This window comes from Aquarana catesbeiana, linkage group LG04, assembly GCF_042186555.1.
Source record: "Aquarana catesbeiana isolate 2022-GZ linkage group LG04, ASM4218655v1, whole genome shotgun sequence".
NCBI lineage: Eukaryota > Metazoa > Chordata > Amphibia > Anura > Ranidae > Aquarana > Aquarana catesbeiana.
Genome location: NC_133327.1, coordinates 47,409,285 through 47,423,971, shown reverse-complemented (window position 1 = coordinate 47,423,971; position 14,687 = coordinate 47,409,285). Strand labels below are relative to the sequence as shown.

The 14,687-nt window shown below is 42.2% G+C and overlaps 1 protein-coding gene across 2 annotated transcripts in view; it reads right to left on the bottom strand.

Annotated features, from left to right (window-relative positions):
• The window catches only part of PKHD1 (PKHD1 ciliary IPT domain containing fibrocystin/polyductin), a 908,610-nt gene that overhangs the window by 318,647 nt on the left and 575,276 nt on the right, over nt 1–14,687 (bottom strand). For both annotated transcript variants that reach the window (XM_073625163.1, XM_073625162.1), the window contains exon 53: nt 82–195. In XM_073625163.1, the coding sequence (XP_073481264.1) occupies nt 82–195 (114 nt within the window). The remainder of the gene's footprint in view (nt 1–81; nt 196–14,687) is intronic.

Sequence of the window (14,687 nt, the reverse complement as noted above, 5' to 3'; positions counted from 1 at the left end):
GTAATTTCAGCTTTGAGCGCCACCATATTGGCTTTGTCATCTGTACTGTCTATTAGGAGAAGAATATTTGTCTTCTATTACCAATAATGCCAGGGGACACACTTAGACCACTCAGCCGATCGCATTGGGCTCCCTCTGATGCACGGATTAATATGTGCATTCTTCGCCCCCTTTCCAAAGGCCTTTCAAGTGTGCCTAGAAAAAAAAAAAAGGATGTAAAATGGTCAAAGTCCACCAAGTTTAAACTAATGGAAGGGCACCCAGGGACAATATATACTGATGCGGGAGTAGCAAAGAATGAGAAGTCAGAGGTGCTGTGGTTGAAAGTTGTTTTCTATATTTATTAAAATAACATGAAACAAGCCAACATGTTTTAGGGGGCTTAGAGGCCCCTTCTTCAGGGTGAAACATTACATCAATAGTATGCCAGTCTCAAAAGGGAGGTACTTGAGCTGCATGTCTTTGGTTGTTTTTCAGGTGTTTTTTGTTGGAGCATTTGTACAGGTGTTTTTGCATATGTTGCAGGCTTGAACGTTTTTTAAAATAAGCAAAGGCTAAAGCAAAAAGGAAACACAAAAGGTGAAAAAAAAAAAAAAACACACTATGCTAATTTTTCAGGCACTCCCACTGAACTAACTGGGGCCAAAATACACAATTCTGCCTCAAAAGAAGCTTATGTACTTTTGCCAGTGATATGCTTCAAGATTCAAGCAACTCTATGCTCAGGTATGGGCAGGCACCATTGAATATAATCAAAATCATATTGATGAGCGTTGCAGCGCTTATGGTGAAGCTATAAACTGTACTTCAAATTGATCATGAGTGAGCAGGGCCCAAGTCCCATCAAACACAATGGCTTGTTGTTCCAATGAAGAATGGAGTGTGGACCACACCACATCTCATCCTTTGATGCTCCCAACATTAATATATTTATTCAATACTAATGAAGGACCTCCACCATGGTATACTGTACCTCCTTCTATTAGTATCTCGAATCTGTACAAATCAACATCATATATAATCCAGCACCACCACAAGAACCACAAGTAACAGAAACATAGTACGTCTATGAATGGTCTAAACTGTATATGCTGCCAGTTTCTCAAATACTTTCCTGATCTAAACTCAACAAAAATGTAAAATATTGGCGCTTACCAAACCTTAGATGTGATAGCTAAATACGTTTTCTTTTTTTTCCACGCTATTAATTTTTTATTTTCACCTGCTGATCCTGCCAGTAGAATACTACCTGTCCTATATTAGACCTACATTGTATGAGAAAAATTTGCATTAATTCCTATCCAGTTCAGAATATACACCATTTTGCCTCACAAAAAAAGCCCTGTCTGGCAGGGGAGGAGACCTGATCTTTCTCTGCTTTAGTTTCACTTTTACTTACAGGTCTCCTCCCCACTCCCACCACGTCACAGGAAAGGAGAAGAAGCACAACTATGAGCTCATCAGCATACTCCTGATTGGCACTGCCTCTGCCTTCCCAACTCTGAACTCAACTGTATAGTGGACTACAAACTGCTAATATCAGGTCAGTTTTAAGAACTTACATATCAGCCTTAAATTAAAGGTTGTAAAGGGTCTTTTTATATAACTTTAATAAGACTACTGATGTATAAAAAAAGACATTTATAAGACTACTGATGTATAAAGAAACTGACCACCTTTTATCTCGGTAGCACCCCTTTACCACTAGGCAGTGTTGGAGAACCTTCAAGTGGCTTAATGGGCTACTGTTTAAACTTAGGGCAGAATCTTAGACTCTTTGGGGGTAGAAGAAAGTGGGCACCAATCACTTTAGGAAAGTTTGCTGAGTTTATTGGGGCCAGTAAACTCAGGGAGAGAGGGATTGGTGCACCGGATACCCAAAAAGACCACAAATGTAGACTCTGAATTCTACTTATGCCCCGTACAGCCTATCGGACTTTCCGCCAACAAAACCGTGGATTTTTGTATGAAGGTTGTTGGCTCAAACTTGTCTTGCATACACACGGTCACACAAATGTTGGGCAACAATTACGAACGTGGTGACGTACAAGACCTACTACGAGCCAAGAAAAAGGAAGTTCAATAGCCAGTGCGGCTCCTTCTGCTTGATTCTGAGCATGTGTGAACTTTTGTGCAACTGACTTGTGTACACACGATCGGAAATTCCGACAACAGAGTTTTGTTGGTGGAAAATTTGAGAACCTGCTAGCCAACAGTAATTGGCAGAAAGTTCGACAACAAATGTTCGATGGAGCATACACACAGACAGACTTTCCACCAACAAGCTCACATCCAACATTTGTTGTCGGAAAATCCGATCGTGTGTACAGAGCATTACAGTTAATAAAGGCTAATGCCCTGTACACACGGTCGGATTTTCCGACGGAAAATGTGTGATAGAACCTTGTTGTCGGAAATTCCGACCGTGTGTAGGCTCCATCACACATTTTCCATTGGAATTTCTGACACACAAAGTTTGAGAGCAGGCTATAAAATTTTCCGATAACAAAATCCGTTGTCGGAAATTCCGATCGTGTGTACACAAATGCGACACACAAAGTGCCACGCATGCTCAGAATAAATTAAGAGACGAAAGCTATTGTCTACTGCCCCGTTTATAGTCCCGACGTACGCGTTTTACGTCACCGCGTTCAGAACGATCGGATTTTCCGACAACTTTGTGTGGCTGTGTGTATGCAAGACAACTTTGAGCCAACATCCGTCGGAAAAAATCCTAGGATTTTGTTGTTGAAATGTCTGATCATTGTCCGACAGTGTGTACGGGGCATAAGGCTGAAGCTAAACTGGGCACTCTGTACTGTTCAGATTTTAAAAGTAGTTTTAGGGTAGTACACTTTCTCACTGGATGAGCCACCAGAACTTACTGCAATGCACGCTAGTGGTATGTTCTACTCAGCTTCCTTTGGACACTCTTTAGCAGACAACGCTTCACTCCTGTTGCTCCAGTCTAGGTCTCAGCTTCAGTCCTCCTAGATATACCCTCCAGCAAGGCAGTGTAAGCTTCTTGTGCTTTCTTTCTTAAAGGAGAAGTAGGAAGAAGCTCTTTTGGCCCTACTTCTCCTGGGTAACACTTGAGTGAACTTCTTTCTGTTGTATTAGCCCTTTGATGTCACTCAGATGGGCCAGGCTTTGTAGAGATCCCAAATTTAATTTCAGAATTTACCCAGATGCTTGGACTGGCAGCTGGCTCAGCCTCTTAGGGAGCAACTGAGAGCCTGAGCCAGCCCAGTGCTCTAGTGAGTGCTGGAGGGGCAGAGCAGAGAGCCGGGGACTGACAGCCACTGCTCTCTGCTCACTGAAGACTGAGAACTGAGTGATCAGCGGTCTTTGATTGCTCAGGTCTCAGTCTCAGAGGAGGCGGTGAGTATAAATGTTCATTTTTTTAAATGTCCCATACTTCTCTTTTAAAGCACATGTCCTCTCCAGACAGCAAGTCTGGGAGGTTAGAGAGCAGCTATATACATTTCCTCCTCCAGGCAAAGCCTGGGAGGCAAAAGAGAATTCAAAAGATTTCCCCAAATATTTATACCCTTTTAAAGCATGCACCACAGGCAATAAATCTAGTGGTTGGCCACAGACACATAAATATTCATAACTTATAGAACCCTCTTACACTATTGCCAGGCAGAAGTAAACAATAAGGGAAACCAAAGGAAAATGTAATTTCACACAAGGCGGACTGCAGTTACAATCCGCTTGCTCAGCAGGGGATCTGTCCGCTAATCCCCGCTTATGCAGAGCGGACATAGACCATTCTCCTCCATGGGTGGCTGGATGTAAATGGACCACCTGTCTGATCCCCTGGAAGAAAGGTGGTGGATTTTGGTGGATCGAATGTAGGCGGGTGTAAACGGACATAGAGAAAGATGAAGTCTCCGATCGAGTCTGCCTGAAAAACAGACAGGTGGACCTGATCAGAATGTTTGTGTGAAAGAGGCATAATCAATTCATGCCCAGGCTGACTACAGCCTAGCAGTACTAAATTAAGATTAGGGACACCACTGCTTAGGGTAGGGTCCCTACACACAGATATTGAAAAGCTGATCTTTGATTGTTCTATCCATTACTTTAGTGGATTGAAATTTACATTATAAAAAAAATGACCATTAATTATAACATGTCTGTTCATAGTTCAGAAAATTAGTATAATAAAGCCTTTTTCTAAATGCCATCTCATCAGGATGATAAAATAAACTCATACCCGGCATAGGAAAGGCTAAAATATTCCTATATATTTAAATATTTGACAGACAAAAGCTTAGCTAATGCCTTCGACGTGTAAAATTTATATTCATACAGTAGCTTTTTTTTGTCTGTAACACTGAAAAGGAAAAGAAAAGAAAAATGAAAGAGAGAGGGTTGAAATAATTTATTTTGCAAATAGAAATGACTAATTACTCGTTCACGGAAAGATGGAGAAGGGATTGTATACCCTCTATGCGTTCTAATTCACTCAGCTAATAAGACCGTGTTGGTTATGACCAGCCTGACAGTAAAAATGATTATGACTTCCTTAATCTCAACAATGTTTACACTTTTATTAACATGACCATGTTCCAAACAGATATTGCAGCAGAGAGAGAGAGAGAAGTAGGACAGAGTATGCCTTTGGGGGATTTATTTAAAGTCCAGCATAAGACTCCAACATTCCTTTGGTTGGGGATTAAATCAATTATACAACAGATGTGGAAACATATATTGGAAAAAATGAGTTTTAACTGGGAAGGAAAAAATATGACTGTGATATTTAATATAAATAAAATTACAGCCTTTAAAATGTATTTATATGGAAGTAAAGTGGGGACATTTAATGGGTGTGATACAACGAACGATCAGGAAATCAAAGTGTTAGTATATATAGTCAATATTGGTCTCAGCAGACTGATAGTCTAGCACAGGAAGAGCTACATGGATATATTGTTTTAGCTTTTCAAATATTTGCATTTTTGTCCATCCTGTCCTGACATTTACAGAGCTTTACCACACAGCACAGTTCTGTTGGATGGGGAGAAGACCTGATTTTTCCCTAATGCTGTTAAGTAGCATTTACAGGTCTTGTCCCTCCCACAGTTCATGACTGGGCAGTGAAAGGAGAAGCAGCAGACTGATGAGCTCATCTCTATGTCATTCTGCTCTCTCTCCTCCTATCATGTCTCTTGATAGCATATGAGCAATTGATTGTCTCTTTGTGCTGCTTCTCCCTTTCTGAGCACTAAAGTACAGAAACATACAATGCTTGCGTTTAAAAAAAAATGTATTAATGAATAAAGAGCTGCATTAATTTTGTCTTCATTAAAGTACAATTGTACATAATTCTGTGATATTTTCTGTTGTGTAAATAAGCTACTTTACGCGGTTATGTGTGATTAATCACAGTTGCCCATTCAAAAGATGCTAAAAATGCTTCTACTGGATGACACTGTTTGGAGGGTCATCCTGCTGATCGTACAAACGCATAAATAAAAAAATGCTGTGAATTTTACAGAATAAAAAGCAAAGTATGCAATCAATTGCACACAATTTTAATTCTGCAATTAAAAGTTTCCAATTTTACCCATAACCTTGGGCAGAATTGGTGTGTAGTGCTACTAGGAAGCAGAGGCAGTAATAAATAAATATTTCTGCCTTATTACTGTATGTATGTTAAATGTTACTAGGGACAAGGTGTCGGTAAGGTCCGAACCCATGTTCAGAGATAATATTGCTTGTTTGGACTAAATGGGTGTTCAGCTGTGGTGGGAAATTAAACATTTAGCAGCGATATTGCTACTATTGCTAAATGTTATGGCTTCCAATTACCGCCAGCTTCCTAACTACCAGGGACTCATCCCCGGCTCATTCAGCTCTCAGCCAGAGATCACCAACTGACAGTGGATTGTATACAATGGGGCAGCGGTTGGGCTAAAAAATGAAACTGCATGGGGTCCCCCTCTAAATTCATACTAGGCCTGAAGGATTTGGTATGAATAGGGATGAGCCAACGGTTTGACTCGAACATTGGGTGTTCATTTGCTCTAAAACTAACCAAACATATGGGATGTTTGTAGAAAATTTGAGCACCGCAGAACGTCCCATAATGCACTGCGAGATCACAGTGCATTGCTGTATGATGATTGGCCAAAGCATGCACCTGACCTGCGTGCTTTGGCCAATCAAAGAGAGAGAGCCGAGAGAGCCATAATTGACCACAGGCCTTTAGCCAATCATGGCTCAGGGGGACTAAGTCCACGACCCACACTATATAAGGCTGCTTACAGAGCGGCCGTGTGTAGTGTTGTTGGCGTGGAAAGAGAGATAGCTTGAGTTAGATTAAGCAGGCAGGTTATTCAGTTAGTGGCAGTGTATTTGATATATATATATATATATATATATATATATATATATATATATATATATATATATATATATACAGTCAGTCTAGTATATATGTATATATATACTCTGCATTTAGCATAGACTATATATTCAGTGATTACTCAATATTCAGTCAGTGCAGGCAGTGTATAAATATATATATATACAGTCATATATATATATATATATATATATATACACACACACACATATACTCTGCATTCAGTGTAGACTGTATCTATCTACAGTGCATTCCGTGGTGTACAGTTGCTAATACAGTGCAGGCGGTGTACACAGTATCTAATACAGTGTGTACAGTTTCTAATATGCTTCTGGTGGTGTACACAGTATATAATACAGTGCAGCCATTGTGCAGTTGCTAATACAGTGCAGGCGTGTACAAATTATCTAATACAGTGTGTATAGTTTCTAATAGACATCAGGCAGTGTATTAATATATATATATATATATATATATATATATATACAGTCTAGTATATATATATATATATATATATATATATATATATATATATATATACTCTGAATTCAGTATAACCTATATCTATAGTGCATTCTGTGGTGTACTGTTTCTAATACACTTTAGGTGTACACAGTAACTAATACAGTGTGTACAGTTTCTACTACACTTCTGGTGGTGTACATTCCATGGTGTACAGTTGCTAATACAGTGTGTACAGTTTCTAATACGTTTCTGGTGGTGTACACAGTATACAATACAGTGTAGCCGTTGTACACTTTCTAATACACTTCAGGCGGTGTACACAGTATCTAATACAGTGTAGTGTGGTGTTGCAAAAAAAAAAAAAAAACATCATGTCCAGAAGGCCACCAAGGAGAGGCAGATGCTCACAGGCCACTAAAAGAGGGCAAGTAGCCTCTGTGTCTACAGTCAACAGTGGTGGTCGTGGACATGGTGCATCCTCCGCAGGTGGCTGTGGGGCACACTTGTCATTTTTTTCTGCTGCTGGCTGTGTTATTGAGCCACAACATGCAGAAGAGTTGGTGGAGAGGATAACGCAGCCGTCCTCATCCTCCTCATTCTCTGTCACCCAGTCTCAGAGTAGTTTGCCTTCCAACGCAGCTGCCAAAGCGACGTATTCCACCAGCTCCTTGTCCACAGTCACTCCTTCCATAACCCCACCATCATGCATGGAGGAGTCCCCAGAATTATTCGACCACACTGTCAGTTATATGCTGCTGGAGGATGTGCAGCGATTTGAAGGCTCCGATGTTGGTTTCCAGGTTGAGGAAGGGAGTAACGTGAGCCTAGAGAGAGGGGGTGCCACAGAAGGACAAGAAACTTGCAGTCATGTTTCACAGCAGGGCCCGTTCCTGACCCAACAAGAGTATCTGTGAGGGGTTACAGTGTTGTGGCAGCACCACCACCACTACCCAAGGCCCAATTTTTCTGACCCTGTTTAACCGGGGCATGTAACTACAACTTTTGATACAATATTTCACAGCAGCGCCCGTTCCAGCGCCCAACACTAGTATCTGTGAGGGGTTACAGTGTTGTGGTACCACCACCTCCCTTTTTTTTTAATCTTGCACTTTTTTAATGCAACACTAAAAAAAAAAAATTAAGAACCAAAACTAATAAAAAACGTAAAAAGTGTAAATATTAATGAATATTAGGTAAAATTCATAAATTAGAGCTGATTAGGGAGAACTAAGAGTTGATAAAGAATTACATAGTAACAAATGTTAAATAACTACAATGCTGGATGCCTGCTGAATAAAAAAGGAGACCCACGCAACTCATCTGCTCAGACAACTGAAATGTCAAGAAAGGGACGCCAAAGAATGCTGATGTCATCGACCAAATACAGGCAGTCCCCGACTTACAAACACCCGACTTACGAACGACTTCTACTTACGAACGCCCTCAATTCCGGCTGCTTGTGCTCCATGCTGGTCCTGGATACCTCCGAGCAGCTATCTTGCCACATTCCACACTGCAGTACTTCATGTACCAGAAGAGCCATCAGAAGTGGCCGAAACATTCCACATCCCTGCACAGGTGGACGCCCGAACATCACACATCCCTGCACAGGCGTAAGTTACACTTACAAGCAGTGTTCCGACTTATGAACAAATTCCACTTATGAACAAACCTACAGTCCTTAACCACTTGCCGACCGCCTCACGCATATATACGTGAACAGACCCCCAGACCCCCGGTGCCAGCGGCGGTCGGCATTTGTCTAGGAGCGATCAGACATGAGGGGGAGGCCATCCGATCGTGGCCCCCCCCTTGCGATCGCTCCCAGCCAATGAGAAACATCCCCTGCCTGTGTATAGTACACACAGACAGAGGATGTGATGTCATCTCTCCTCGGCTTGGCAGTTTCCGTTCCGACGCCGACGAGAGAAGACATCCGAGTAAGTGTAAAACACAAACACACACAGTAGAACATGCCAGGCATACAAAACACCCCGATCCCCCCCCCCGATCGCCCCCCGACCCCCCCCAATCACCCCCCCCCCTGTCACAAACTGACACCAGCAGGTTTTTTTTTTTTTTTTTCCTGATTACTGATTGGTGTCAGTTTGTGACAGTTAGAAGTGGTAGGGCAGTGAGTATTAGCCCCCTTTAGGTCTAGGGCACCCCCCTAACCCCCCCTAATAAAGTTTTAACCCCTTGATCTCCCCCCGTCACCAGTGTCGCTAAGCGATCATTTTTCTGATCGCTGTATTAGTGTTGCTGGTGACGCTAGTTAGTGAGGTAAATATTTAGGTTCGCCGTCAGCGTTTTATAGCGACAGGGACCCCCATATACTACCTAATAAATGTTTTAACCCCTTGATTGCCCCCTAGTTAACCCTTTCACCACTGATCACTGTATAACCGTTACGGGTGATGCTGGTTAGTTTGTTTATTTTTTATAGTGTCAGGGCACCCGCCGTTTATTACCGAATAAAGGTTTAGCCCCCCGATCGCCCGGCGGTGATATGCGTCGCCCCAGGCAGCGTCAGATTAGCGCCAGTACCGCTAACACCCACGCACGCAGCATACGCCTCCCTTAGTGGTATAGTATCTGAACGGATCAATATCTGATCCGATCAGATCTATACTAGCGTCCCCAGCAGTTTAGGGTTCCCAAAAACGCAGTGTTAGCGGGATCAGCCCAGATACCTGCTAGCACCTGCATTTTGCCCCTCCGCCCGGCTCGGCCCAGCCCACCCAAGTGCAGTATCGATCGATCACTGTCACTTACAAAACACTAAACGCATAACTGCAGCGTTCGCAGAGTCAGGCCTGATCCCTGCGATCGCTAACAGTTTTTTTGGTAGCGTTTTGGTGAAATGGCAAGCACCAGCCCCAGGCAGCGTCAGGTTAGTGCCAGTAGCGCTAACACCCATGCACCGTACACCTCCCTTAGTGGTATAGTATCTGAACGCATCAATATCTGATCCGATCAGATCTATACTAGCGTCCCCAGCAGTTTAGGATTCCCAAAAACGCAGTGTTAGCGGGATCAGCCCAGATATCTGCTAGCACCTGCGTTTTGCCCCTCCGCCCGGCCCAGCCCAGCCCACCCAAGTGCAGTATCGATCGATCACTGTCACTTACAAAACACTAAACGCATAACTGCAGCGTTCGCAGAGTCAGGCCTGATCCCTGCGATCGCTAACAGTTTTTTTTTGTAGCGTTTTGGTGAACTGGCAAGCGCCAGCGGCCTGGTACACCCCGGTCGTAGTCAAACCAGCACTGCAGTAACACTTGGTGACGTGGCGAGTCCCATAAGTGCAGTTCAAGCTGGTGAGGTGGCAAGCACAAGTAGTGTCCCGCTGCCACCAAGAAGGCAAACACAGGCCCGTCTTGCCCATAGTGCCCTTCCTGCTGCATTCGCCAATCCTAATTGGGAACCCACCGCTTCTGCAGCGCCCGTACTTCCCCCATTCACATCCCCAACCAAATGCAGTCGGCTGCATGAGAGGCATTTTCTTTATGTCCTCCCGAGTACCCCTACCCAACGTACCCCCCCAAAAAAGATGTCGTGTCTACAGCAAGCGTGGATATAGGCGTGACACCCGCTATTATTGTCCCTCCTGTCCTGACAATCCTGGTCTTTGCATTGGTGAATGTTTTGAACGCTACCATTCACTAGTTGAGTATTAGCGTAGGGTACAGCATTGCACAGACTAGGCACACTTTCACAGGGTCTCCCAAGATGCCATCGCATTTTGAGAGACCCGAACCTGGAACCGGTTACAGTTATAAAAGTTACGGTTACAAAAAAAAAGTGTAAAAAAAAAAAAAAAAAACACAAACAAAAATAAAAAAAAATAAATAGTTGTCGTTTTATTGTTCTCTCTCTCTCTCTCTCTCTATTCTCTCTCTCTATTGTTCTGCTCTTTTTTACTGTATTCTATTCTGCAATGTTTTATTGTTATTATGTTTTATCATGTTTGCTTTTCAGTTATGCAATTTTTTATACTTTACTGTTCACTGTGCTTTATTGTTAACCATTTTTTTGTCTTCAGATACGCCATTCACGACTTTGAGTGGTTATACCAGAAAGATGCCTGCAGGTTTAGGTTTCATCTTGGTATCATTCTTTTCAGCCAGCGGTCGGCTTTCATGTAAAAGCAATCCTAGCGGCTAATTAGCCTCTAGACTGCTTTTACAAGCAGTGGGAGGGAATGCCCCCCCCCCCACCGTCTTCCGTGTTTTTCTCTGGCTCTCCTGTCTCAACAGGGAACCTGAGAATGCAGCCGGTGATTCAGCCAGCTGACCATAGAGCTGATCAGAGACCAGAGTGGCTCCAAACATCTCTATGGCCTAAGAAACCGGAAGCTACGAGCATTTTATGACTTAGATTTCGCCGGATGTAAACAGCGCCATTGGGAAATTGGGTAACAATAAAAATGATTAAAAAAAAAAAAATGAAAGGAACAGTTTAAAAATAAGATAAAAAAGCAAAAAAATAATAAAGAAAAAAAAAAAAAGCACCCCTGTCCCCCCTGCTCTCGCGCTAAGGCGAACGCAAGCGTCGGTCTGACGTCAAATGTAAACAGCAATTGCACCATGCATGTGAGGTGTCACCGCGAACGTCAGATCGAGGGCAGTAATTTTAGCAGTAGACCTCCTCTGTGTAAGGCTTTTAAAAATGTATTAATTTTGTTGCCACTGCACGTTTGTGCGCAATTTTAAAGCATGTCATGCTTGGTATCCATGTACTCGGCCTAAGATCATCTTTTTTATTTCATCAAACATTTGGGCAATATAGTGTGTTTTAGTGCATTAAAATTTAAAAAAGTGTGTTTTTTCCACAAAAAATGCGTTTGAAAAATCGCTGCGCAAATACTGTGTGAAAAAAAAAAAATGAAACACCCACCATTTTAATCTGTAGGGCATTTGCTTTAAAAAAATATATAATGTTTGGGGGTTCAAAAAAAAATAATTTTTTCATGTAATCAAAAAGTGTCAGAAAGGGCTTTGTCTTCAAGTGGTTAGAAGAGTGGGTGATGTGTGACATAAGCTTCTAAATGTTGTGCATAAAATGCCAGGACAGTTCAAAACCCCCCCAAATGACCCCATTTTGGAAAGTAGACACCCCAAGCTATTTGCTGAGAGGCATGTCGAGTCCATGGAATATTTTATATTGTGACACAAGTTGCAGGAAAGAGACAATTTTTTTTTTTTTTTTTTTTTTTAGTTGTCACTAAATGATATATTGCTCAAACATGCCATGGGAATATGTGAAATTACACCCCAAAATAAATTCTGTTGCTTCTCCTGAGTATGGGGATACCACATGTGTGGGACTTTTTGGGAGCCTAGCCGCGCACGGGACCCCGAAAATCAAGCACCGCCTTCAGGCTTTCTAAGGGCGTAAATTTTTGAATTCACTCTTCACTGCCTATCACAGTTTCGGAGGCCATGGAATGCCCAGGTGTCACTAAATGATATATTGCTCAAACATGCCATGGGAATATGTGAAATTACACCCCAAAATAAATTCTGTTGCTTCTCCTGAGTATGGGGATACCACATGTGTGGGACTTTTTGGGAGCCTAGCCGCGCACGGGACCCCGAAAATCAAGCACCGCCTTCAGGCTTTCTAAGGGCGTAAATTTTTGAATTCACTCTTCACTGCCTATCACAGTTTCGGAGGCCATGGAATACCCAGGTGGCACAAAACCCCCCCAAATGACCCCATTTTGGAAATTGTATTGGACACCCCAAGCTATTTGCTGAGAGGTATAGTGAGTATTTTGCAGACCTCACTTTTTGTCACAAAGTTTTGAAAATTGAAAAAAGAAAAAAAAAATTTTTTTCTGGTCTTTCTTCATTTTCAAAAACAAATGAGAGCTGCAAAATACTCACCATGCCTCTTAGCAAATAGCTTGGGGTGTCTACTTTCCAAAATGGGGTCATTTGGGGGGTTTTGTGCCATCTTGGCATTTTATGGCCTTCAAAACTGTGATAGGCAGCGAGGAGTGAAATCAAAAATGTATGCCCTTAGAAATCCTGAAGGCGGTGCTTGGTTTTTGGGGCCCCGTACGCGGCTAGGCTCCCAAAAAGTCCCACACATGTGGTATCCCCATACTCAGGAGAAGCAGCTGAATGTATTTTGGGGTGCAATTCCACATATGCCTATGGCCTGTGTGAGCAATATATCATTTAGTGACAACTTTTTGTAAATTTTTTTTTTTTGTCATTATTCAATCACTTGGGACAAAAAAAATAAATATTCAACGGGCTCAACATGCCTCTCAGCAATTTCCTTGGGGTGTCTACTTTCCAAAATGGGGTCATTTGGGGGGTTTTGTACTGCCCTGCCATTTTAGCACCTCAAGAAATGACATAGGCAGTCATAAACTAAAAGCTGTGCAAATTCCAGAAAATGTACCCTAGTTTGTAGACGCTATAACTTTTGCGCAAACCAATAAATATACGCTTATTGACATTTTTTTTACCAAAGACATGTGGCCGAATACATTTTGGCCTAAATGTATGACTAAAATTGAGTTTATTGGATTTTTTTTTATAACAAAAAGTAGAAAATATCATTTTTTTTCAAAATTTTCGGTCTTTTTCCGTTTATAGCGCAAAAAATAAAAACGGCAGAGGTGATCAAATACCATCAAAAGAAAGCTCTGTTTGTGGGAAGAAAAGGACGCAAATTTCGTTTGGGTACAGCATTGCATGACCGCGCAATTAGCAGTTAAAGCGACGCAGTGCCGAATTGTAAAAAGTGCTCTGGTCAGGAAGGGGGTAAAACCTTCCGGGGCTGAAGTGGTTAATGTGTTCGCAACCCAGGGGCTGCCTGTATGGCTATTTTAATGATTTGTAGGAATATAGAGCTATAATAAAGTGTGTGTTTTATAGCTGCCTAGAGTTCAGCTCTAAAGGATGAACTAAGAGTACTTATACATCGAAGTTGATAGTTCTCCAACTGTCTGTATTTAGGCAAAGCAGGGGACAATCTCAGGTCTATGGGCACCAGCAAATACCCCTAGCCTACAAATCCCAGCAGAAATAGTGACTAATCCTGTTAGAATGCCTGTTTCAACCTTGATAAGGAGCATCTAACTGCAGCAGCCCCTTATCTTTAGGCAGGTATGCATGTTTATTGATCCAATAGGTAATGCAGAGGACTGCACATCGGACTGCCGTTCACGTCTATTGATGCCTGGCCTTATTTTGCCAAAGAAATGTAAACAAAAAGACAAAAAGTTGCTGTCTCTGAAGGGGATGTTTTAAGGCTGACCCTTGCATGCTACACAATGTGGGCTATATGGCCAAATGTTTGTGGATACCTGACTATCACATCTATATGAGCTGCTTAGACATCTATTCCAAAACCATGGACATTATTATGGATTTGGCAACTACTGCGGCCCCCTAAAGCCTCAACTTTTTTTAGGGAAAGTATCTATTGGAATTTATGCCAATTTAACTAGAAGAGCTTTGTGAGGTCAGGCACTAATTTTGGATGAGAAGACTTGACTCACAGTCTCAACGGGCATTCCAATTCCTCCCAAATGCGTTCAATAGAGTTGAACCCAGGGCTCTGAGAAGGCCACTCGATTTCCTCCAAACCAAATTTATCAAAACATATCTTCATGGACCTGACATTGTGCACAGACATTCTGGAACATACCAGGACCTTCCTGTTACTGCAAGAATGATTGTCTAAAAATGTCTTTGTGTGCTCTAGCATTTATCGTAACCTTCACAAGAAACCCCGGAACCGAGGGGTGTCCACATGACTACCGGCTTTATAAGTAGGTGTAATGACTGAGTATCCACAAGATTTTGGCCCTATTGTGTATCAC